This window comes from Tenrec ecaudatus, chromosome 2 (assembly GCF_050624435.1).
Source record: "Tenrec ecaudatus isolate mTenEca1 chromosome 2, mTenEca1.hap1, whole genome shotgun sequence".
In the NCBI taxonomy this organism is placed as follows: Eukaryota; Metazoa; Chordata; class Mammalia; order Afrosoricida; family Tenrecidae; genus Tenrec; species Tenrec ecaudatus.
In genome coordinates, this window is record NC_134531.1 from 253,853,381 (window position 1) to 253,880,672 (window position 27,292).

The 27,292-nt window shown below is 39.9% G+C and overlaps 1 protein-coding gene across 2 annotated transcripts in view; it reads right to left on the bottom strand.

Moving 5' to 3' along the window:
* Positions 1–19,883, bottom strand: part of ARL6 (ARF like GTPase 6) — a 41,698-nt gene extending 21,815 nt beyond the window's left edge. The window contains exons 1-5 of one of the 2 annotated variants that reach the window (XM_075542437.1): positions 19,566–19,883; positions 15,062–15,211; positions 9,582–9,643; positions 7,954–8,022; positions 3,068–3,162 (exon numbers count right to left, since the gene is read on the bottom strand). In XM_075542437.1, the coding sequence (XP_075398552.1) occupies positions 3,068–3,162; positions 7,954–8,022; positions 9,582–9,643; positions 15,062–15,184 (349 nt within the window). In that variant the 5' untranslated portion in view covers positions 15,185–15,211; positions 19,566–19,883. The other variant, XM_075542438.1, reaches the window with a different exon arrangement.
* Between the last annotated feature and the right edge of the window lie 7,409 nt (positions 19,884–27,292).

Sequence of the window (27,292 nt, forward strand, 5' to 3'; positions counted from 1 at the left end):
AGGGTGCAGTATAGCACTGATAAAACATACAACTTTCCTCTAGTTCTTTGGTGCTTCCTTCACCCCACTATCAAGACCTCAATTCTACCTTACAAATCGTATTAGACCAAAACATGCACACAGAGTCTGCAACACAGGGAATCCAAGATAGATAAACTCCTCAGGGCCAACAATGAGAGTGGAGATACCAGGAGGATTATGGAAGGGTGGGGGGAGAAAGGGGGAATTAATCACAAGGATCAACCTATAACCCCCTCCCAGGGGGACAAACAACAGAAAAGTGGGTGAAGGACGATGGAAGACGATGTAAGATATGGAAATAATAATCTATAATATCAAGGGTTCGTGAGGGAGGGCGGGCTGGGGAAGGAGGGGGAAGAAATGGGGAGATGATATCAAAGGCTCAAGTGGGAAGAGAACGCTTTGAAAATGATGATGGCAGCATATGTGCAAATGTGCTTGACACATGGGAGGAATGTATGGATTGTGATAAGAGATGTAATAGTCCCCAATAAAAGTATTTAAAAATAAATAAAGAACCAGATTATTTTTGGGGAAAAAAGCCTTCTCCAATCCTGATGCCACATTCTTCTTTATATAATCCTCTGATTAGCTCAGCATGCAGGTTGAATAAGTATGGTGAGAGGATATAACTCTGTCACACACCTTTCCTGATTTCAAACTAAGTAGCATTCCTTTGCTCTGTTTGCACAACTGTCTCTTGATTCATGTCCAAGTTCCGAAGAAGCAAAATTAAGTGCCTTGGAATTCCCAATCTTCTCAAGGTTATCCATAGTTTATTATGATCCACATAGTCAAATGCCTTGTCAATAAAACACAAGACAATATATTTTCAGTATTATCTGCTTTTAGCCAAGATCCATCAGTTATCAATGATAGTTTGCTCTATGTCCTTTTCTGAATCTGGCCTGACCTTTGGCAATGACCTTGTCAGTGTACTGTTGAATCAGTGGCTGGATCACCTTCAGCAAAATTTTACTTGTATGTGCTATCAATGATATTGCTTTATAATTTGCATGTTCTGTTGGGGTACCTTTTATTGAATGGAAACAAATATGAGCTCTTCCAATCAGATGGCCAGGTTGCTGTCTTCCAAATTTCTTGGGATAGATGAATCAGTGTTTCAAGTGCTTCATCAACTTGTTTACACATTTTAATTGGTATTCCATCACATCCTGGAACTTTTTTCCTTTTTGCCAATGCTTTTATTGTAGCTTGGACATCTTCCTTCATATCATTCTTGGTCATATGCTACTTCCTAAAATGGTGGCATTTCGACTAGTTGTTTTTTTTTTGTATAGCGGCTCTGCGTATTCTTTCCATATTCTATTGTTGCTTCTTGCATTTCTCAACACTTTGCCCATGGAATCTTTGAGATTTGTACCTCGAAGCTTGAATTTTTTCTTGAGTTCTTTCAGTTTAAGATAAGCTGAACATGTTCTTCCTTTTTGGTTTTCTACATTCAATAAATGATTTTCTCAAACTGCCTTTTGACATTTCCTATTGAGCTGCTAGACTTCATTTCTTTCATGTGCCTGAGCTCTTCTATGATTAAAAGCCAGTTTCAGAATATTTTCTGATAGCCAGTTTATCTTTTCTATCCTATTATTTTCACGATCCATTGTTTCCTTCATCTTTAATGTTTCTGATGTCATCCCATGGCTCATCAGATCTTCTGGCCTTAATGTTCAATGCATCAAATCTGTTCTTGAGATATTCTCAAAATTCAAGTGGCACATACTCAACTGTTTGGGTAGTGTTTGGCACTCTATCTGACAATACTCTGCTGATATTGGTGAGGTTTTCTGTAGCTGGTAATGTTCTGCTGCTATCCACAAGTTTCTTTGTGGATAATTCCTCAAAAGTGAACAGCCTACACCTTTTTTGTAGGGTGAAAGTTCTGCTGAAACCTGTTCACTTTGGGTGACCCTTCTGGTTTTGAAATACCTGTAATTTATCCTCCAGCATCACAGGTACACAGACTCTACCACAGTATGACAACTGACAGAGAAGTGATAGAAAGAAAATGGAATACTAACAACATTTGATTTCAAGTAAAGGAAAGGAAGAAGAAAAAAAGAGGCGACGAGTTAAAAAAATTAAACAAGATGGCAGACTTAACATCCAACATATGAAATGGACATAAGCTAAATATTGTAATTAAAGCAGTGTTTGTCAAAATGGGTTATAAATAGGACACACGTATATGCCATACACAAGAAATTCACTTTGAACCTAAGGACACAAACAATCTGAAATTATAAATATATTTAACAAAGTAATTAGATTCAAAGGCAGTGTTTATAAATCAAGAGCACTTTCATTAGTAGCAATAAACCATTCAAATATGAAGTATTTAGTAGCTTTTAAAAAAGGGGGAAATTGATTAAAAATTTGTAACTTCTGTATTATAAAAGATGACTAATAATTTACAAAGGTATAGGTAAATGGAAAATATATTACGATAAAAAATTGAACCAAAAAACTCAGTGCCATCTATGTGTCTCTATATAAATATGGTGTATGTGAAAAGTATGAAAGAAATATAACACCCTACCTAGTTGTTAATGTCAGTTAACTATGGAAGAAGGGATTGGGGTACTAAAATTAAACATGTTTCTGAAGAATTTCTGAAAATATATAAAAAATGCTATGAACACATAATCACAAAAGCACACACACGTATGTATATATGCATGAGAAGATGCCAACCCAAATTTTAGTGCATATTAAGATAAAAGGATTTCTACTTCCTCCTTTATTCTTTTGCTGTGTGCATTTTTACTCTCAGCACATAGTATCTGAGTGATCAGAAAAAAAGATAAATATTTATTGTGGGGAGGGGGCATTGAAAAAAATTTGAGACCCAGAAAATGCAGGTAAAGATGTTATGAATTCTACATGTGTTTTTGTATTTAAAAATGTCTAATAAGAGATGATTAAACAGTATGAGCATCACTTGCCATCAACAGAAAAGAGAAAAATAACACACCTAGAGACAAACACATAAGCACAGGAACCCAGAAACTCAAACACAGACACATACCTGGGTGATTCAGAAGAGTCTCAAGTTCTTCTTTAGCCACAACCATTCTTAATCTGTCACTACTATCAATGACAAAAATAATGGCTTGTCCTTCTCTGTGTAATATAAAAAGAAAAATTTAAACCACACTTTAAAATTTTTCCATGTTTGATATCCATTTGCATTTTTAACTTCCATATTATCACTTTATGTTAATGTCTGCTGAACATTAGATTGTGGAGTTCTTTCTTATTAATTTATGTGATTAGTATATTAATCATTTGTCATGAGGGAGTTTTAAATGTTTGTGGAAAATGGAATTAAAAGACAATGGAATTTCCCACAAACATTTTGACGCCCCAGATATTTTTCCCCTTAATTATTAAATTTGTTTTATAGCAATATAATCTGATCTACAAGTATCACTAACTTTTCCAAAGTATGCTTTATGCCACTTCAACTTCATTTTTATCATAGATTAGTACCTGTTTTCAAACAAAGCTTTTTCACTTTTACAAAAAAAGGGGGCGGGGGCGGGGCGTAAAGTGAAAAGTGGCCTGTGTTAGAAAACACAGGAACCTATGAACGAGGCCATTGCACTCTGAGCAGAGAAAGTGGTATTGCTAAGTTCCTTCCCGAAGACCACACAGCATCAAGCCTTCACTGCTTTGAACTGGGTCTATGAACACGATATAAGCAGCATTATTTTCATTTTTGTATGTATTTGGTATGATTGATAGGTTATTAGGCCCAGGAATGCTAAAAATTTTCCTATATAAATTAATGGTAGTTCTCTGATTTATGTCATTTAGCTTATAAAAGGTTTCACAGGAATGCTCTACTGTATTTTATTATCAAGCACTAAGGCGCTACACCAGTGCTTCTCAGTTTTTTTTACTTTTACATAAACTATAGTGAAAAAGAAATGTGTTTATAAATGAGAAACACATTTTATTTTATTATTAATTTTTAATTTTATTGGGGGCTCATACAACTCTTATCACAATCCATACATACATCAATTGTGTAAAGCACATGTGTACATTCGTTACCCTCATCATGCTCAAAGTATGTGCTCTCCACATAAGCCCCTGGGATCAGCTCATTTCCCCGTTCCCCCTCCCTCATGAACCCTTGATAATTTAGAAATTATTATTTTGTCATATCTTGCACTGTCCGACATCTCCCTTCACCCACTTTTCTGTTGTCCATCTTCCAGGGACAGGGTTACATGCAGATGCTTGTCATTGGTTCTCCCTCTCCACCCCACCCTCAAGAAGCACATTTTATATTTGACGTGCCACATACACAGGCATACACAAATATAACCGAAAGGGAACTACTCTGAAACAATACTTAATCAAGTCTTTTGGTCTACATGACTTTTTACAAGATGATGGCCAGCAAATGAGTAGGTTGAAGGATTCACTAATGCAGCAAATCAGCTGCTGAACATTCACATGCGTTTTCGCTTTTAATGGTTACAAAAGAGACACATTGCAAGATCACTCACTTCCTGACACCGAGTCCGTGCCAACTTACTGCAATGCTGTAGGAAGGGGAGACTCTAAGTCTCAATGGGAACCTTGGAAGGCAGGTCTGGAGACTGGCTGCTGGAAGGGCAAAGGCCTAAACCCCCTATGGAGTCGTTCTATTCTGCACATGTTTCGGTATCAACTTAATGGCAACTAGCAACAACAGCAACATATATACACATTTTTATTAAAACAGGGTTTTCCTTTATAAAATTGAGATCTGAAAACATGTCATACTAGATCATTCTCAGGGCAAATTTTTCTCTTTATATCTTTAGCTACTAGCTCTAAACATAAAATATGTTTCTAAATGTACGAATGTTAGGCATGAACATTTTTTATTTCAACAAATATTGTTAAATCATCCTCAAATATATCTTTCTTAGAATCCCACTTCTAAGAGTGGTTTCTTGTTCTACCAGCAATCTAATAAATCTCTTAAAACCCTTCAGTTTATTAGTTAAAATTCACTTATTCTTTCATAATCAGAAAAAATATAGAGAAAATAAATGTATTTACTTCTTCCTAATAATTATATTTAGTATTCAATTTACACCTTAACCACAATATTTCTGAGCTTATCCATTTCTTCTAAAAATTTTTCAAGAAAAATAGATTAAAGTCAGAAGAAAATGTGCATTTTTTCAAATATATTTTTCTATAATTAGAATAATGCATATATCTTAAAGTATCTAAATTAAACATATCATACAGTAGTTAATAGTTTATTAGAAGAGGAATACAAAAATCCTGTATTGAATACAGTTTTTCCAAAAATTCCACATGTCCCAATAAATTTAATACAGTATACCATAAATATGCCACCTTTCATTTTCTGATTTGCCCCTTAAATGTGATCGAGTCTTTTTCCTGATCGCTGAGCTTCTCTGGGTTTCTATGTGTCACAGTCCTAACCTAAAGATTATCTGGAACAAATTTGTGATTCGTTCAAATCAGAGGAATGCAATGTATATTCCCATGTTCATTTGCAGGAAAGAGTTCATCAGCATCTAAATCTGACCTGGCAAGGATTACAGGTATAGTAACAAAGGGAGTTTAGCTATTAGTCTGGTTTTTAAGTTCTGGGAGCAAGAGTGAGCCACCTGTTCTTCAGTGAAGGAGTTCTAATAATATTAAAAGCAACGAATTCATTTGAAAATTATAAGCATATCTTGAAAAGGTTTAACATATTTTGATTCCAGTACATGGGTGGTTCTTAATCTCTCTTCTAGAACTGAAAGTAATTAGTGAGGACCTGATTTTTCACACGCTAGAAAATACCTTGTTTAGAACTGTTTATAGAACAAATGGATTTACTTTTTGAGTTATACTGCAATTTTTAGCTACATTGAGTGAAATATTTATTGGATATATATATAAAAATATAAGTAAAAATTATAAGCAAACATAAGTATATGGGCTGAACACCTAACTAGGACTTCAAATAATTTGCCTGAGAAAAGCCTCTGCCCTGCAGGCTTTTACAATCCCAGCTGGGAGGCTCTGGTCTCTGTCTAGCTGTCTGGGAAGTATGTGAATAAGCTTATTAGTACAGCTCAAGGGACAGAGGGACCGTCACAAACAGTGAAAGGTTACAGACGAGGTTATTCTTGAGCCATTCTTAAAGGATGGCTATCTGCATGTTAAATGGTAAAGAAGTATGGTACAAGAGGGCATGAAAAACAAAGAGAACAGCACATGTAAAGGCCAAGGTCATGAAAGACTGAAATACTTGACAGACAGTGCAAAATATGATCATACTTCTTTACATAAGAAAATGTATAAATTATATGAAAAATCAACATTATAATGCAGCCCATGTGAACTGACCAAGAAAGGAATGAGAGCCCATGGACTATGAAAACATCTTTAGCAATGACACATCAAAGGCCTACAGTACTTCTGCTAGCTTCCAAAAAGAAAAAATAAATTACCCACTGAGGAGGTCGGCAAAGGACCTGAACAGAAGTTTCTCAGGGGCAGAAATACGAATAGCCAATAAACATATGAGAAAATGTCCCGATCATTAGTCATTAAGAGATATGCAAATTAAAAAACCAATGAGATAGCACCTAACACCCTCAAGAATAGTCCAATTCAAAAAATCAGAAAGCAACAAGTGTTGCGGGGGGCTCCGGTGAGATAGGAACCCTCATCCACTGCTGGTGGACCTGTAGGTATGTACAGCCACTGTGGAAATAGATTTGGAAATTTCTCAAAATGGAAACTGAGCTACTTACTATACGACCCAGCAATCCCCCTACTGGGCATATACCCAGAGGAGGCAAGACACAAACCACGGCCAGACATCCGTGCTCCAATGTTCATCATGGCACAGTTCACAATCACAAGGAGTTGGAAACAACCCAAATTTCCATCAACAGGCAAGTGAATTAAAACACTGTGGTTCGTACATACAATGGAGTACTACACATCCCTAAAAAGCAGTGATGAACTCATGAAGCACATCACCGCATGGGACGAACTGGTAGAAATTATGCTAAGTGAAGTAAGCCAAGCACAAAAGGACAAGTAGAACATCAGTCCGTTGAGGTAAGCTTAAAAATGTAAAAGAGGCATCAGGGAAAAGCTACTATATACATAGATTCCTGGCGTGAGGTTCAGGTACTATGGCAAGGGCTAGACCCAATCCAAGGACACATATGGCAGCCCACTAAAAAGGAAGGGGAAAAAAAGACAGGGAAGCAGGGGAACAGGGCACTAACCTACCCAAGGGAAGGATGTTGTTTTTATCTCCACACGGGAGAGACAAGACTTCAATCCGGTGTGCCAAGAGGTGAATGTAACATACCAGCATGAAGTAGGGAACCAATAGAGAGGTCTGTATGGTCGGTCCCACCCCCAATTACGTGGACGCTCCCCTCCCCGCAGAAGAATGCACCACAGAAGACAGCACTGAAGCGACATCAGGTAGAGGAGAGCATCTGATCAGAGCATATAGGAGCAAATGAAGAGGGAAGGAGAGAGAGTGGAACACATCCTGACCTACCAAGCCCCGAGGACGATATTCCTGTTCAGAGCAGCACATGCACAGAGAGGACCATAGGGTTGGCCCCACCATGAGACACGACATCTCTCACTGACCCATGAGAATGGGAATTGAGCCCAATCTGACCCTACCACACCAGGGGGAAAACGCTAAAGGCTTACAAATGTGCTTGGTACAATGGATGCATGTATGGATTGTGATAAGAGCTGAATGAGCTCCCAATAAAATGATTTTTTTAAAAACCAAAAACGAAAATGCAGCCCACGTTATGATTTATATTTATAATCACTATTAAACTCTAACATGTCACAATTAAATAGTATGCAATCATCTAGTTAAGAAACATTCACAAATGCACTTACTTGTAATAGTGTTCCCAGAGGTTTCTGTATCTTCCTTGACCTGACATATCAAACACTGTAAAAGACAAACTACAAAGGGCAAAGATATACATAAAATGACCATACTATACATGACTAACTTAAAGCACAACTTTAAGATACAGATTCAGTTGTTTTCAATGGAAGAAAATCACTCTCAATTACAATATTTCAAATTATACCATTTCTCAAGTAAAAACTTCAAATATGAATTTAGTGAAAATAAACATACAGTTGAAATAAATAACATATAGAAAGATATTCTATTTTGCTAGCAATGTTATCAGATTGTCTAAACCAGTATCTCCCAATGTGGGTGATGTTACCCACTACAGGGCACTGGGACTGATCCAGGGGGACTAGAGGAACAGGTACCTACACTTACTCCCGGATTAGGGTTGAGAGTACAAAGTGTCTTTAACTGCCAGGAGTGCTGAGAAGTTGTTTGCTTCACTTTCTTTTGTGAAAAGGAGGTGGTCAGACAAACATATCTGGGTGCCTGTGGTCTCCAGCCCAAATTCTGAGAAATAATCGAGGTCATTGCTACAATAATGACTATAGGTTTGTAAATGACCAATTTTCTTTCTAAGAATGAAGATCTAATATTGTCATTTTTCACCGATAGCTTCTTGTCACCCCTCCTTAAATTGTAAATTTTATTTTCAGAAAAAAATCCCACTAAAAAGATTTAGGTAATATAATCACCAAGGTTCTCATTCCCCAGAACTGACAATTAGTATTTAGCTGTATTTCCTCAAAGAAAAAACATTTTTAAAGACTCTTCACCATTTTTCTAGTGTCAACTGATACAATGATTCAATGAAGAAAACAGATAATCCTTATCTTCTTGAAGCATACATTCTAAAGGGGATACTGATAAATATATATATATGATATATATTTTTTGATATGTGATTGTCTACTTACTGAACAATAAAACCCAAACAAACAAAATCAAAAACCAAATTCACTGCTATTAAATCAATTTTGACTCACAGCGACCCTATAGGGCAGGGTAAAACTGTTCTGGATTTCTGAGACTGAAATTCTTCATAGGAACGTCTCATCTTTCTCCTGCAGAGTGGCTTGTAGTTTTGAACTGCTGATCTGTGGTTAGCAGCTCATTGAGTAACCCACTATGCCATCTAAATTCCAGGGGCTTCAAAAATATTCCATTAGTTTTTAATTCCGTTTTCCCCATAAAATTTTTGAAGCCCCCACTTACCTTTCTTCAGAGAAGATGTTCCCATAATAATTTAGTCTCTGGAACCCTAGCTAGGGCAGCTTTGAGTCCGAACTGATTCTCTTAGTGGGCTTGTTCACATATCTTTATACAGGACTCAACTAGAGAGCAAGAGAAACAACTTTAAAATGAAAGCAGTCCCCCATAGCTTCTTAATCGAAATACACTGCTCCTGCTGTCAAGTTAGTTCTGAACTCTAGTGGCCTCATATGGCAAGAGTGTAAGTTCCCCATAGGGTTTTCTTAACTGTCATCTTCCGGATGAAGATTACCACGCCTTTCTTCCACTGAGTATTGGAGTGGGTTGTAAATGCCAACCCTCTAGCTAGTAGTTGAGCGCTAATCAAAATATAAACAAAGTAAATTACCTGGATGATCTGAATTTTTCAATGTTGAATCCTATTGTTGGAACTATATCTTGACACTGAGCCTTTAAGAAAAACACAAGTTTGGAAAGTTGCAATTGACAAAGATGAATTTTCCCTCAGGTTAAAGGAAAAAAGGCATCATTTCTATTTTCAAATCTGCCACTAAAATGTCATAAGATTAAGCAAAATTATAATTTTCAAAATGGGCTTGCTGTATATTTTTATAGAAGTTTAAGCTTTACTAATTGTGAATCTGCATAATGGATATGCCTTAATTCATATTTTATGGGTTGATGTTTTCCAGGACTTAAAGAAGTGTTTTAATAAGTCACTTGAGTGTACATACAGAATTTTCTAATCTTTCAACACATATATTTAATGAGTTCTTCTATGCTAGGGATTATCCTCATGTTTAGATGGTAACAAAGCAGACAAGATCTCTGCTTTCATGAAGCTTATAAACTACATGAGGTACACAACTACATGAGGTACACAGCTGCGGGTGAGTGAAAGGTTCTTGGGGTTGGGAGGCAGTAGGGCAGATGATATTGGTAGGATGGCTTTGAAGAAGGGTATCCAAGAAAGGCTTCTTTGAAGGGGATATTTCTGACCCAGGAGTAATGACAAGAAGGGAAAAACCCCAACACCATCTTGGCAAAGACCATTTCAGTCAGAAGTATCAGGTGGTGCAAAGGCCTGAGGCACGCTGGCCTGTCTGGGAAATCAGTACCTTGGAAGGGAAAGTTCACTAAGTAGTGGGTAAGAGAGGTAGGGTTTTGCAGGCTACAGTAGAGCATTCTGTGCGAAGAAGACATTGAAAACATGGGCAATTGTTAAGCAGAATCTGCTGATGAGCTCCAAGGAAACTAAAATGCATCATCCCAGTAATGAGCTCATGAAATGTATCAGTTGGGCGTGTAATCGGGAGAGATTAGTCAGTCCCTAGAAAAGAACAGCAGGCTTGCTAAAGAACGAGGTCAGTGAAAAAGAGGAAGAAGACCTCAGCTAGATGGACTGACGGAGTGGCTGCAACAGTGAGCGTAGACATAGCAATTGCGAGGCTGGCGCAGGACCCGGGAGTGCTTCCTCCTGCTGTGCACAGGGTTGCTCTGATTCAGAACCAACTGGAGAGCACAGAACAACAGTATCTCTATCCTCCAACTGGTCTTCTTTATCAGCAAGATCTAGAGCCCTAGAAGTTGTTCTCAACTTTCCCTGTTCTACACTCAGTATACATATTCATCCTCTAAGCTCCACTGGTTCTATCCAAGTTCAGGCATGTTTATTTCTTGTTTTGAAATACTAAACAATTTCCTAACTGCTACCTTGGGTGAATTACTTAATTCTTCCAAGTCTTAGTTTTCTCAAATGTGAAATACAGCATTATTATCCATAACTCTTAAAAATAATCATGAACTCTAGTTAAATGAGTTAATTGATGCAACGTATCCCAGGTACTGCCAGATGGTGTCGTATGCCTTCAAGACATAGAAAAAGTATAAGCATGGCACCGGACTGGGAAGTGTTTCAGGCTGTTATGCATAGGGTCATTATTGGTTGGAACTAACTCATGGCACCTAGCAACAATAACAACAACTATTTTATTGTCTCCCAAACCTCAGTGCGTGGGAACTTTTATGCAGAATTATGTAAATTATGACAAATTTTATTTTAGGGTCTTTATGCATACATTCTACAATATAATGGTCATGGTATTCGGAAAAACATACCAATGACAAACGTATGATAAAGTTAAAAGCTTCAAGAAATTTCAGCAAACACGTAAATCAAAAGTTATTTCGGTAGAGCTCCAAAGCCCATCTGTAGACCATGGGATATCCCATCGCAGAGGAGTCACAGGGAAGGGATGAGTCAATCAGGGTGCAGCAAAGCACCTAGGAAACACACAATGCTCTGGTTCCTTGAGGCTTCAGGAATGCGGGAAACCAACTGCCATGATGGCCACATAACTGAAACACCCCTCCACTACGAAGAACAGAAACCAGGGGGAGAGAAGGGAAGGAAACAGTAGTTGGTGTAAGATATGAAAATAATTATAATTTATAAAGGGACCATGAGGGTGGGGGCAGGGGGGAAGAGGAGCTGACACCAAGGGCTCAATAGAAAATAAATATCTAGAAAAGAATGATGGCAACATATGTACAAATATGCTTGATACAACTGATGTATGGATTGTTACAAGAGCTATAAGAGCCCTCAATAAAATGCTTTAAAAAATCGTACTTCGGTCTTCATTAAATTGTAGTTAGCATATCCTTCCAGCCTCCCCTGAGTCACCCCTAGGCATTCCATAAGCTGGTTTAGTTTCCAGAGAAGTTATTCTATTTGCAGAGGATGAAATCTAGTAGCTTTTTTGGCCCCCACCCCTCACTTCTCAAGTCCTACTTAAAGTTCAGGAGAAAATAGAAACTTCATAAATTAAGTTAGAAGAGATATGTGGGCAAATGCTCCCAGATACAAATAGGATCAACTTTCTTCTGAAGAAAACCAAAAGCAAGTGTCCAGTATTAATCTCCCTCAACTGTATTTAGGTACAAAAATATTTGATCCCTTTGCAAAATAGATGATCAGGAACAGTGTAAACAAAAAGTTGTATAGGAAACAAAATAGAGCCATCCATCTCCCAGGGAGGAGGTCACATGTAGATCCTTGTAATCAGTTCCCCCTTTCCAACCCACTCACCCTCCACTCTTCCAGCCTCGCCCCTCACACCCTTGGTCCTGAAGATGGATGGCAGAGAAGGGGGGGAAGGGAGACTCTGGATAGGGCAAGATATGACAAAATAACAATCTGTGGATTATCAAGGGCTCATGAGGGAGGGGGGAACGGGGAGGGAGGGGGGAAAAAAAGAGGACCTGATGCAGAGGGCTTAAGTGGAGAGCAAATGCTTTGAGAGTGATTAGCGCAAAGAATGTATGGATGTGCTTTATACAATTGATGTATGTATATGTGTGGATTGAGATAAACGTTGTATGAGCACCTAATAAAATGTAAAAAAAGAAAAAAAAAGAAAATGATTAAGGCAAAGAATGTACAGATGTGCTTTATACAATTGATGTATGTATATGTATGGATTGTGATAAGAGTTGTATGAGCCCCTAATAAAATGTTAAAAAAAAAAAGGAAACAAAATAGTGCAAACAAGAAGTTGTATAGGAATTATTTCCTAAGTGGAGGAGACCATCTATGACAGCCCAGAAATAGACCAACAACAAGAATTGAAAAGAATTTGAGACACACTCTATTTGCAAAAAGATTTCAATAAGAGACCGTGTATTATATTATTGATGCCATCAGTTATCTTGTTGGGCAAGATGCTACATTTTGGCTGATATAAAAACCTTATAATCATCTAGGTCAGGAGACAGTCTCCAGTATAGTGTGGTTTTTTAAACTTATTCCTAACTGAGGAGGGATTTTTTTTCCTTCAAGTTCTATATACTATCACACTGCCTCCTCCGCTCCGGCCCGTTTTCTGACTGCTCAGTTTTTGAGAGGGAGCTGAGCATCCTTGGCTCAACCCTCCCACCAGCTCTCATTTGAGAGGCAGCTGCTTATGGGAGGCAAGCATTCCCATCTGCTCTTAGCCATGTAGTGAACCTGCACAAGTAGAGTAGGCTCTTTCCAGAAGGAAAAAAGCTTGAAAGTTTGGAAAACCTCAATTCAAGAGAGTGTTCGCGAGTCCTCTGATCAGATCGAAGCACTCTTCAGTATCAGCTTTTCTAAGAATAAAGCTGCTATTTTACACCTGTCTGCCATCAGCATGTATTGCAGTTGAGTCCTGAGTCAGTTGGAGAGCCCCCTAAAAAGCCTAAATTAGCTTCCAAATCCATTTCAGTTTCTTATCCCAGCTGCCTCAAATTAACACCCATCTGAAAATACACAGGCAGTTAGCCGTTTTTGCATGGAAAATTCCTGTCAGTGCAGAGCATCGTGGCAGGGGGACAAGAAAGAGCGGCAAATTTTGTAATCCCAAAGCAATCTTCACCTGAATAGGAGTAAAGCAAACTGTCCCCAAAGAAACTGGTGTACTACAGATTCCCTACACTCCACTATTTAAAGGTACTGAAGGTTATTTACCTGTAACTACCATACCATATAGCCTCCCCTCACCCCCTCATTCAACCATCTGCAATTTCGCCGCCTCCATATTTTCTGTAGCTAAGAGTTGAAATCAATTTGATGGAAATGGGTTTGTTTTTATCTCCTTTTAGGTCTAACATCTAAATTATTTCTTGTTAAACATGTATTATTAGTTGGCTCTTAGTTTTAGCCTAAATAAAGGTGCTTATCAATGATAGGAATTATTAGTTGCCTACTCACTAACCATTCTTTAGGATCTCTGTTTTTGGAAGAATCCCTGGGTAGTGCAGAGTTCATGGTACTCGGTTTCCACCTGAAAGGCTGGAGGTTAAAGCAAGAGGTGGCTGGTAAACTACCATATATACTCAACTATAAGCCAAGCACATTTTTTATGCAGAAAAAGTTCCCCAATTTCTGTGGTAAAATTAGGTGCCTTGGCTTATTCTCGAGTATACACGGTACTTTTGAAATTTCAGCCACTTAAAGCCCGGAACTCTGGGTATTCTCATACACACAGTCTGTCATACTGAGTTGGAATCGGTCTGACAGCAATATGGTGTTGCCAGGGAAAACCAGTCGTAGCTGCCAATAGGGGTAATCAGCGAGGCACATAAGGCGGAGCCGCAGAGACCGTCTTTAAAGGGGGCTCATTTAGCAGGAAGGCCTATTCTTTTGCTCTTTTCTTTTCCCCTTCCTGCCACTTAGATTACAGGTATGATGATCAACTACAGTGACTCTGTAGAGATTCCCAGCCTCAGAAGCCCTGTACAGTGTGGTTATGAGATTAAATGAATTTATGGCAGAAGACTTTTTTTATTTAGGTTACTGCTATGTAGCATAACCTAATTATAGCTTGTGTTAAATGTGCTAACTTTATATATTCTTCTAATAAATATTTAAAATATTTATTAAAATTTGAACTATTTATCACTTAAAATCACTTTGCTAACTACTGCTAAGCATACCACACTTGGAGGGAAAATTGTTTAAGAGATACATTATTTATAGACTCCACAAAGATGGTCCCCTTTACCTCTGGGAGAAAGAACCAAAAAGAAAGCAACACATCCTGAAGGTACACTTGGTAAATTTATGAGTCTTCTGAGGTGAAAGGGCATTTGAAAATAACCTTTTAGTCTACATAACCTGGATTTATATGTTTGTGCGTGTTTACCTATGTGTGTATATATATCCATATTCTATATACATGCATGAAATTAACTGCAAATTGTGGTTAACTATACTAACCTAAAGCACTATTCAGCAAACAGGATTTCATATGATGATTACATGAAGTTATAATACCAAACAAATCATTGCATATTAACTTTGTTTAGTAGAAGGAAATGCAGAAATAATCTAATAAAGATGCTCACATTTGCAGGTTTAAGCTTGTTAATGATAGTTGTTTTGCCACTGTTATCCAGTCCAAGGCATAACACATGAACCTCTTTCTTCTTCAGGCCCAGCAGGCATGACAGTTTGTCTAGCAATCCCATAACGTGGTTCAACTATTAATAAACTAGCTGCAAGTAAGAAAAAGTAAGATATTATTACACAAAGACTCCTAAATATGGAAAACTAAGCATGCAAACTACAAAATGTTTAATAACTTAATGGCACATATTAAGGAAACCATGCAGTGTAGATTGGCACATAGTAGAGAGGATAAGCTGACGATGAGACAGGAGCTTTAACTGAAACGCACATCGACAGCTCATAACCCCTGGCAAGACAGCACAATGCCCTTGGAATAGCATGCATTTTTCATTGTGGTTTGTTTTACTTTAGAAGAAACTGAGGTCACAGGATTATCTACTGACAATCGGGTTCATTGAAAGCCTGACAATGAAGCTTAGAAAGCAAAAGGCTGACCAGGACAACAGACAAACTGGCATTTTGACTTGATCATTTGAGCTACCGGCTAACTCTTTACCCAAAGCCAGCTATGCTTTTATATTTCACAATAAATAACACGAAGTAATAAATTCACTGTTGTAAATTTGCTTACTTCTACCCAGCTAAGGTTGGAAATTTTATCAAAAGAAGCAAAGCTCCTGACATGTCCTTATTGCCTGTTAACCCTTACACATATCCTTGTAAGTCACTACAAATTTTTTTAAGAAGAATATCATGCATAAGCAGCACACAATGTGATGGAACCATACTATTGGCTTTCATAACTGTAACAGTCTAAATCAACTGTCACTGAGTTAGTTTCGACCCACAGCAACCCTATCTACAGGACAGTAAAACTGTTCCCCATGGTTTCCAAGATCATAAACCATGAAGCAGCGGGTGGGCTTGGACGGACAGCTATGCGGTTAGTCGCCTAATGCCTACCCAGTCAGACAAATTCAATACAATCAAGTGAATGCTGACTCATGGTGGCCTTATAGGGCTTATATGGGGGCTTATAATGCCCCCATGAGTTTCTGAGACTGTAACTCTTTACTGGAGTTGAAAGATAAGTCTGTCTTTCACCCAAGGAGCAGCTGCAGGTTCTGTGGAGGGTGGCCCAATGAATAAGCACTGTGCCACCAGTGTTCCCAGAGTGCATTACGGCTTTGTAAATACTTCTGATGCATGCTCTTAGAAATTCTATTAGCAATTCAAAGATAGATGTATTATGAACTCAACCATAATACACTGCCTATTATATACTAACATTATGGCTGTTCTCACCCTTCTCAGACACTTAAATTTAGATTTCAGATTACAAAAGAAAATATTTCAAGAGGCCCACCTTGGGAATATCACCCTCTCCACAAAAAAACCTTACCATGTAGTGGGAGACAACCCTTTGTGAATTGTTACAGCAGTAAGTAGAGCCATGGTGGCACAATGCACAAGGATTTGAGCTGTTAACTGCAAGGTCAGCACTTCAAACCCACCAGCCATACCATGGGAGAAAGATGAGGCTTTCTGTTTCCATAAAGATTTTCAGCCTTGGAAAACTGATGGGCTAATTCTCCATCCTATGGGGCACACTAGGAGTCAGAATGGACTTAATGGCAGGGAGTTTTTTCTTCACAGTAATAATCATAATACATCAGTATTCCAAATAGTTCCTATTACTCCCCAAGCTATCATTTTCAAAGATCTTTACATTGTTTCCATCACATTTATTTATTCTATTCTCCACCTAAGTTTCAGTAAGCCTGTCAACTTAGTTTCTTTGGTATTTATATTCCATACCAACCCAGCAAAGGTCGTCCATCAAAGGTGTCAAGTTGCAGCAACTTTCAAGAGGCTTCCAAAATAACTAGATCTGAAAGAAGCTCACACCTAGATATTTTGCTAAGGTCTCCTGAGAGACAGAAATTCAAAACTGAATTTCAAAAATATGCACAAGAGAAAGATGCCCAGTGTTTTATCAAGTTTGGCCTCAGGGTACTTCCATTTTTGCCAAGTGAATCAATTCTCTTCCTAATGGAGATTTATAGTCATGTTCTCTAAATATTTTAAATTTCGGCTTAAGTATCAGCATTTGTAGACTAGTGAAATGAACTTTCGGATATTGTGAAATAGTTCATAGATCACTTTACTGCAAAGCTATTACTTTGCTATTTATTGTATTACACATTGATAATAAATGCTTATATCCTCTTTTTTCACATACTTTTATACAGCTTTTTATAAGATATAATTTCTCACACCTTCCCCTTTAGGCACCTTACAGGTAGGTATTAACTATTAGACACCTGATATTCTAACATTTTTCCATAGTACCTTGCAGTGTACTATGCAGTGTACAATTCCTTCCCATTTTCATGGATTGTTTAACACCTGATGCTGGTCAGTGATCTATTTGGGGGAATACCATATAAAAGAGAAGCTAAATTGTTCTGAAATATATAATTACATTGATTGAAGTTGTTTATAAACAACCATATGTCTATTTCATTAATCATTATAAATTTTCTTTTATTTTACTTCCTGCATACATCAATGAGGGAAAGAAAAGATAACAAGGCAAGCCATCTAACATTCATTTGTACATGGCTACCAACTTACTTCCACTGCCATGATTCTCAGCTCTATTTGCACACAGAGAAACAAGTGTTGAATCAGAATGGCTGAGGATAGGGCCAGGGTATCTGTATTTGGAAACTAGGGTATCTGTATTTGGAAACTAAACTAAGTGTTTGTGATGTGAGGTTCTGCTTAGAGCTACTGAGAATAAAGTTCAAACTTCCATGAATAGCTATCTCAACCTAAGAACCTTGTCAGTAAATGGGGGAATAAGAAAATGTGTTGAATGGATGGTGATAAGAGTTGTATGAGTCCCTAATAAATGTAAAAAAAGAAAAGAGGAGAAAAAAATGATTTGGGCAAAGACTGTACAGATGTGCTTTATACAATTGATGTATGTATATGTATGAACTGTGATAAGAATTGTATGAGCCCCTAATAAATTGTTAAAATTAAAAAAAAAAGAAAATGTGTTGAAGAAAGCTGATGGTGCCTGGCTATCAAAAGATTTATCATCTGGGGTCTTAAAGGCTTGAAGGTAAACAAGCAGCCCTCTAGTTCAGCAGCAACAAAGCCCACATGGAAGAAGCACACCAGCCTGTGCGATCATGAGGTGTTGAAGGGATCAGGTATCGGGCATCATCAGAACAAAAAATCTTACCATAGTGAATGAGGGGGGGGGGGAGTGTGGGGTGGAGCCCCAAAGTCCATCTGTAGATAATTGGACATCCCCTCACAGAAGGGTCACAAGGAAGAGATGAGCCAGTCAGGGTGCAGTGTAACACTGATCAAACAGTCAGGGTGCACTAGAACACTGATGAAACATACATTCCTCTAGCTCTTTAATGCTTCCTCCCCCTCCACTATCATGACCTCAATTCTACCTCAGAAATCAGACTAGACCAGAGCATGTACACTGGTACAGATAAGAGCTCGCAACACAGGGAATCCAGGACAGATAAACCCCTCAGGACCAATAATGAGAATAGAGATACAAGAAGGGGAAGGGGAAGGTGGGGGGAGAAAGGAGGAACCAATCACAATGATCAACATATAATCCCCTCCCAGGGGGCTGGACAACAGAAAAGTGGATGAAGAGAAGCCGTGATTAGTGTAAAACATAGGGGTGGGGAAGAGGAGGATTTATAAATTATCAAAGGTTCATGAGGGAGAGGGAGGGGGGAAATGAGGGCTCAAGTAGAAAGAAAATGTTTTGAAAATAATGACAGCAACATATGTACAAATGTGCTGAACACAATAGATGTATGTACGGATGGTAATAAGAGCTGTAAGAGTCCCAAATAAAATGATTAAAAAAGAGAAAAGAACCTTGCCAGTTTCATTACTTACACTAACCCTCTCTATGTCAATCCAATTCTCTCGATAGTTATGGAGGAATTGCTTCCTAAAGGGTTACAGGTTCGCAGAAGAGCCCAGGAGAATTAGGGTGTTATCCTTACTTAACGGGAGGGTAGGTAGGGATCGAAGTCATGTCATAAAACACCATGCATGGTACTTCGCAAAGCTGAAGATGAGTTCCCTGGTGAGCGCATTATTGCACATCCTCCTACCGAACAATTTTACTCAGTTTTCCGTTTTTGATGATGAAATTTCATCAACGCTTTACACAATTCACTAAAAACACCCGGTTGGACAGGATTAAAAACAGTGAGAACCCCGCACACACGCGTCCGACAAGCTTGCTGGGGTCTCGAGTCGTCACGGCATAACCCCATTTCCCTGTTCCGCCTCACGCACCTTAAAAACGCACGTGGAGGGGCAAGCGCGGGGAAAAGCCGAGGGCGGTCAAAACTCGAGGGGTCCCCGAGTCCGAAGAGCTGGGCTGGAGCAGGGCCCTAGGGCTTGAGGCGGGGCCGGCGGGTAGAGAAAGGAGGGCGCACTTACCCGGCCGGTCTCGGGCCCCGAGCCCTCCTCTCTAAACCCGCATCGGAAGGACCCCGGGTCCGAGCGGGGCCCCAGTCAGGAAATGCGGGAACCGGCCAGCCTTCGCCTCCGCTCCCGCCGCAGCAGCCGGGTTGGCGCCCCGCGCGCGGCGTTTCCCTGGTAACCCAGGCTTCTTCCGGCCCGAAGCCCCGCCTCCCCGAGGGAAACCAGGGAGGTCCGCTTCTCCGGGGCCGCCTCTGGGGTCCGAGTCCTGGTCCAGCAGGGATCCGGGAGCTTCGAAGGACGCCGGAGGCCGGCGGACGCGCTCGGCGGAGGAGATTTGAGCCCGGGGGCGGGGTGAAAAGACTCATTCCGTGCAACGGGCGGGGCGGGCAGTTCCCCGTGAAGGATGATGGGAGTTGTAGGCGCTCGCACAGCCTGCTGGGAAGCGTGTGGCGTCTGCGTTGCCAAGGTTGGGCTGCGTGTGAGCTGCGAGCGGAGCGTGCATTTGTGTGGCTTTGGTCTCATTCGTGTGTGTGTGTGTTTTCTCATTGACCCTAAGGAGTATATCAGTGTTCGTGTGTGTGTGTGTGTGTGTGTGTGTGTGTGTGTGTGTGTGTGTGTGTTTTCTCAGTGACCCTAGGGAGTATATCAGTGTTCTCAGTGACCCTAGGGAGTGTATCAGCGCTGCTGGGACAGGTCCCTGCGCCTGGGAGCACTAAGCACTCTCAGCTGTGTTACTGGCTCCAGCACAGCATGGTGGCAGCAATTATAGGACTTGAATATGCCACTGAGACGTGGGTGAGCGTCCAGTGGTTGAGCTATACTAGTTGGTTGCTCAAAGCCTCCTTTGAACTCCGGCGCCTGACTTGAGCCCTGGAAAAACAACGATGAGTACCAGAAAGCAGAACATGTCCTAAAATTGATGATGGCAATGACTTCTTGATATGATTGAACGACTGAATTGAATGATATGTGGACTATGTACCAATAAAACTATTTTTTAAGCTATTCATGTGGGTAGGAAGACATGATAAACTCATGTTGAAAGTATGAGGCATTACTTGGCATGGAGGAAACATGCCTGTACTGCTGCTGAGCCGCTCATCTCCCAAAGAGATTTCCTTGAAGTCTGTCTCCTGTAATTAGATTACAGTCCCCAGAATCAAATCGGGAGATAGTCAGGAAAGGAGTTAAATTTAAATGCTTGAAGTTAGTCACCTTAAATTATACTGGGGTCTGATTGTAATAAGTAGGCCTCAAAATCAATTGAGTATATATCATTGAAGACATACAGTACCCACATTTTAAGCACTATGCCTTATAATGGACAGACTAATTAAACAAACATTATGCCCTAGGATTTCTTTTGATATCTGCCTTCCAATCTGCCTACTCCCACCAACTTCATCTGTTCCCCACCTTCTGAGTAACTTCTTTTTTGACTCAATTCTAATGTTCTGGTCTTGTTTCCCTTAAGTCATGGTATTTCCAGAAGTTCCGCAGGTCTAACCCACCAACCCCTTCTTTGGAGAAAGATGGGGCTATTTTCAGTAAAGATTTGCAGCTATGGGACACCCCTTCGAGAGGGGTAGTGTGGAGGAAATGGGCCACTCAGGGTTCAGTGTAGCAACAATAAAACTCAAAACCTTCCTCTAGTTCCTGAACGCTTCCTCCCCTCCCAATCATCATGACCCCAATTCTACCTTGCCTTGCGGACCTGGTTATACCAGAGGATGTACAGCGGTGCAGTGGGGATCTGGAGGCACAGGGAATCTAGGACAGACGAACCCCTCAACACCAGCGGTGGGAGTGGCGACACCAGGAGGGAAGGGGGTGTAGAAAGGAGAAACGATCTCGGAGATCTATGTGTAACCTCCTCTCTGGGAGATGGGCAATGGGGAGGCGAGTGAGGGGAGACGCTGGGGAGTGTAAGATAAGATATAATAATTATTTATAAACTATCAAGGGACCAGGGGTGGGGTCGGGGAGGGAGGGGGACCGGGGCAAAAGAGGGAAACCGAGCTGATTCCAGGAACCCAAGTGGAAGGTGAATTATGAGAATGACGAGTGTAACGAATGTATAAGGGTGCTTTGCTCAATTGGTGTATGTACAGACTGATAAGAGCCTTATGAGCCCCAATAAAAAGATTTAAAAAAAAGATTTACAGCTATGGAAACTCCATATGTTGGGGGTGGGGTGGGCCAAGAGTGGGAAGCCACTCGATGGCAATGGATTTGGACTTTTGGGGGGGGTGGTTTTCTAGTGTTTCTGTTACAGAAATAGCTTTTAAAATGTTACACAATTTAGGAGACTGGAAGTCTGAATTCAGAGCACCAACTTGAGGCTTTCTCTGGACTCTTGAGTTAGGCTCTTCTCCCTTTAACTAGTATTTCTTGGTGCTTTGGGGATTTTCCTGGGTCTTCTTGGCATCTGTTTGATCCCATCCCTGCTTACTGGCTTGCTTATTTAATTACTTTATATCTCAAAGGAGATTGACTCAAGACAAAACCTACACTAATCCTCTCCATTAATATAATGAAGAAAATCCAGTCCCAAATGGAATTATAACCACAACTTTGGAGATTAGCAATTAAAATACAGGTGTTTGTTTCAGTCCATAGCAGCTATTATGTAGCATGTTCTTTGGTAGATTATTTTAGTCCATTAGTTGGATTCGAAAATAAAGTTTAGCACATAGATAGCATCCTATCTTCCTTTGTCCTGAAATAGTTGCTTTATGAGCAGGATCTAATCCAACCCTCAATGTGGTGGTTTTTATTTCTGATTCCAAATGACATTTGCAGTGACGTACTGATCACTTTTCTTCCTGTCCGGGAGTTTTGATTTTTTTGATAAGGAGATGGAAGTCATTGTATTATAGCTGCGTGAACGACTTGAGAAAATTCTTCTAGCCATGGGTTTGGGTAAAAGAATATGGGAGAAGATGCTGAAGGGATTATATGATTTAATTATGGGTGATTGATACCAGGTTTGCAAAACTGTGGAACTCTAATGTGGAAACTGGTCAATTTTCCCATCCTGGTGGTTATGAAATGAGCCATCTCAGAAGCAATAGTAGGTGATTTCACTACCATCAAGAAGAACAAGGAGTGGAGGATATTCTCTGGACCTAGAGATCCCTGTGTGGAGCCTCCTTGATCCAGGAGACAAAAAGCTATGGTGCAAGGGGAGGGGCGGCCAGCAGAGCCAAGAGCCAGAGCATGAAATAGCTCAGTGGGCTTGCTTCCCAGCCCACAGAGCAAGTGAAGCTCAGTGCCCTGGGCAGAAAGATTGCTTGTGGAGTCGGGTGCCTACAGGCACATCATTGGAGCTAGGTTTGCTGACCCATGGCCTAGCCAAGCGCCTTCCCACTGACACTGAAGGCAGTAGGGAGCGTCCTGTGGACATTTGTCAGTCGTGCTAAAAGAACTTTGTAACCTTGCCTGCGCAGGCCAGTGGGTGGAGGGCCAGAGAGAAGCCAGCCTATGAGCATGGCTGTGAAGAGGCTGTCCTGACCAAAGTACCGTGTCCGTGTCCTAAGCATTTCTGCCCTGCATTGTAACTGCTCTAATAAGCCCTGTGTGAATATGATCTACGAATTCACAGGTACCATTGTAGTGGATTCTAGAACTCAGCAGAGGGATAGAGGGTACAGTGGCAGCTACAATTGGTGTCAGAATTGGCCAAGGAGGAAAGAGGCTGAAAAGGCACTTCTGACCCTTGCCTAAGGGAATTAGCCTTGGACTGATTGTGAGTTTGATTCTCCTTCCTGTTTGTGATGTCAGAGGAAGCCAAATATACCCCCCCCAATCACACACTCCGATTACAAGCCAGAATATGATGTTTGTTTTTATAGAAATAAGGAGAGATCTTATGTTCCAGAAAACTTTTGTGGCCACATTTAATTTATTCATTTTAGGAGCTGATCTTTCTCCCCTAGGTTGAATCGTATTTTTTGGTTAGCACAAAACATTGAATGAACACTGGAAGTATTGTAGTGGGTAAATTGGGTGTCCAAATTTTCAGTTCACTTGACAGATACACAGGACTTTGCAAAAACAAAAAACAAAACGCTCTCTTGCTCCGGTCTAGTTTTCAGTAAGATCTCCAAACACACCAAGGAGGTCAGGATCGTGGGCAAATATGGGGCCCGTTACGGCGGCACCCACAGGAAAATGGTGAAGAAAATTGAAATCAGCCAATATGCCAAGTACACTTGCTCCTTCTGCGGCAAACCAAGATGAAGAGATGCGCTGTGGGCATCTGGCACTGCGGTTCTCCTGCATGAAGACAGTAGCCGGTGGGGCCTGGACCTGCAATACCACCCCTGCTGTCACAGTAGAGTCTGCCATCAGAAGACTGAAGGAATTCAAAGACCAGTAGAAGCTCCACTGTATGAAACCTCTCTGGCCTGTAATAAGTGAGTTAATTTATGTAAAAACAAAAACCAACACACACACACTAACAAAACCCAAAGGAACAGATAAGTATAGTTTATGTGATGATCTTTTAATTACTATCAGAGCTGTGCTTGTGGTCATGATAACCCACAATCTACCTACTTTTCTAGAAAATATCAGTCTTGAAAATGATTTGGAGGTATAGAGTCTTGGTTTTGTGGGATAGTTCTGCCTCATAGGATTTTGCCTTATATGATATTTAGCGCTTCTGTTCTATCTCCTAGTTTGTTCTGGAAGCCTGGGGTGTTAAAAGCTTGCAAGTGGCCACCTCAGACACAACAACTAGTCTGTATTCAGGTGGAGCTAGTGGGGAAATGAGAGTAAGAAAAGGAAAAAGGAGAAGGAATGTGTGGTTTTTGCTGTGGATGGAGCCTGGTTACCACTACTGAACATTTGGATGAAATATCCCATGGAAGTCTACTGGTCAAAAGGGGGAAAATATAGGGCAGAATTTAAATTTTTCATGCACCCCGTGGAACCACGGAGGAAGGATGAATCCCTGAGATAATCATTAAATCTTAAATCAAAAGAATCCCAAGTCTTCTGAAAACCTAAGAATAATTCACTTAACTAGTGAAAGCTACTTGGAGTATTTCCTATGGTTGAACCTCCTGTTTGGTGCTTTGCCCATAGAACATACCCTTAGGAGTGTATGCAGAGGCTCACCATACAAAAAAACATAAAAATAGTCCTGGATGATGTAGGGAATTCGTTTGGCTCTCTTCATTTTATTTAGAAGATAACACACCTTAAAAGGGTACATGATTTCTTTCTAAGTTTACTTAAAATACCTGTGTAAGAAGGCTTTAGTTTTGCAGCAACCGTGAATTATTTAACATGACTTTCGCCGAAGTCTGCAGAGGGCCTTGTAGGAAGGTGTGTGTGTGTGTGTATGTGTATGTGGGGTGGGGGAATGCTAATAGGATTCACCTTTGAGTAATTGTGAACAGGATTCCCTGGAGTGGCATCCTGCTGTGCATAAAATGAGCCCTGAGAAGCAGGAGGAGGGCTCTCTTTCCCATCAAGAGCCAGGCTTGGAACTCATGCTAAGGTCCCTGTGCAGTGAATTTCCTTTATCTAGATGACAGCTATACCACTAGAGGGCCAGCAGCAGAACCCAGCACCAGAGCAGGGCACAGAGAGGTGGACTTTCCCAACCTCCACCCGTGAGCAGGGAAAGCTGAGTGCTTTGGGGGAGAGGGACTGCCTTGCAGAATATGGTGCCCTTGGCCACCTAATTGGGGGAAGTGGAACTTGCTGACGGGAAGTGAGTGCCTTTGGGCCCAGGCTGACTGGAGTGATGTGCCTCAGGGCAGCTAATTCAGATCGCTGGGCTTGCTGACCCATGGAATGTAGCTGAAAGCCTTCTAGCTGCGGCTCACACAGAGGGGTATGCCCTGTGGGCACTTTTTAGCAGCCCTGTCAGAACTCTGTAACACATCCTGAGCATTTTTTTCACTGGCATTATTACTTGTTAACTTCCTTAATAAAGCTTTTCATTAAGAAATTTGTCTGTGAGTTCTGTGTAGCCATTGCAATGTATGTTAGGACCTAGAGAAATGAAATAGAGACCATTAAGACAACATGTACTTTATAGCTAGTTTTAATTTCATATTGGCTTTTAGAACCCTAATGGAATTATAAATAAAGAAGTAAAAGTAGATTTGATGAATGCACTACTGTTTTTTATTAATCAGGATACTTTAAAGATTTTTTTTCTTTTAATGGTCAACAAGGAACCTTGAAAAGAATACAGAGAACCCTTGATTGATAATTTACAGAAGACTTTTGGTGGTGCTATGGTTGAAGGTGGGCATCACAAGGGTAGAATGCACATGCTTCACATGGCAGTCTGCTTCCGTAAACCTGGCCGACCCCGGACACCTTTATGGGCCATTCTATTCTGTCTTGCAGGATTTCTCGTGAGTTAGAATTGATTTGATGGCTGTGAGTTTGGTGGATTTTTTTAGTATTTTGGAATATGTTTGAGCAGTCAGATACTACATGTGTCTTTTTCAGTGACTGCATTTTGTGTACAGCACATCTTTAATGAATATAATCCACTGAAATCTCAAAATGCTGTAGCAATGTAAAGTCACTAATAAAATAATATGACACTGGTAACTTGTAGTGATTTATGCAGATTGTTGGCTAGCACGTGCATGTGTTGTAAGCGGTGCATTTAAAATGAAACCGGATGCTGAAGGATGGAATGTAGAACTCTTGACTTTAATGACATTCATTATTTTGAAATATTACAACTATGATTCAGTGTTCAGAATTACTGAAACAGTGTGCATCTAGATTTAATCGGCTAAAAAATAAATTGAACCAAGATACGTAAAATAAAATACAAAAAACTCACAAATTGAACACCAGAACTGCTAACTTTTATTTGCGAATAGATATTTTAATAAACAGGCTTACTCCATCTGTAAGACCCTGATAATGCCTCTTAGGAAATCATAGAAAAATAAAATACAATAAGTAGTCATTTGTACTTTGTACAAAAATCTTAGTATGTTGCTCAGCACGTAGTTTTGCTAAACACCATATTTTTTTCCAGCAAATGCTCGTAGATGAGATATGTAATGCAATTCACCATAAACAATCCCTCATGTTGAGAGCTGAGCATTCTAAGACACTATTAACTTGTATGCATGCCAGCACATGAAAATTTACATGGAACAGCATAATAACATAGATTTTTTAAGGTAAAATAATACTACCTTCATGTAAATCTGAACTGCTTCACTGCTGTGGTAAATTAGATAATAGGTAGTTAGGATTACCGTTCAAGTTTTAGCATTCTTTTACACTTGTTTATCTCTCTACCATGTTGTGGTTACAACCAGAAATGAGAATCCAGGCTGTGTAAGGAACCTGAGTGGAAGGCATACAGTGACGCTCCAAATAGTGATGGAAGACCAAAGAGAAAAAACCAGTACAGGGTAGCACTTCCTTCTTCTCCCCGACCAAGATCTTCCCCCGCTTGTAAAAGTAGAGGAGCACCAGGCCAAAGCCATAAGTAGTGACAAATAGCCGATGATAAATTACAAGGGGATACTATTTAAAATCATTAGTATTTTTAGGAAAGAAAATATTTCCGGCTGAAGTTTTACACGAGTCAAATATAGCTCTATGAAGGATTATCTAGGTATTTATTTTTAAATAAATGTGCTCTTTAGTAGTCAATTAATAAACTATAGGATTTGTGCAACATATATTTTTATGACTGTTAATTTACTTGGAATACCCTGCCACTGCAGATGTCATCTACCGTT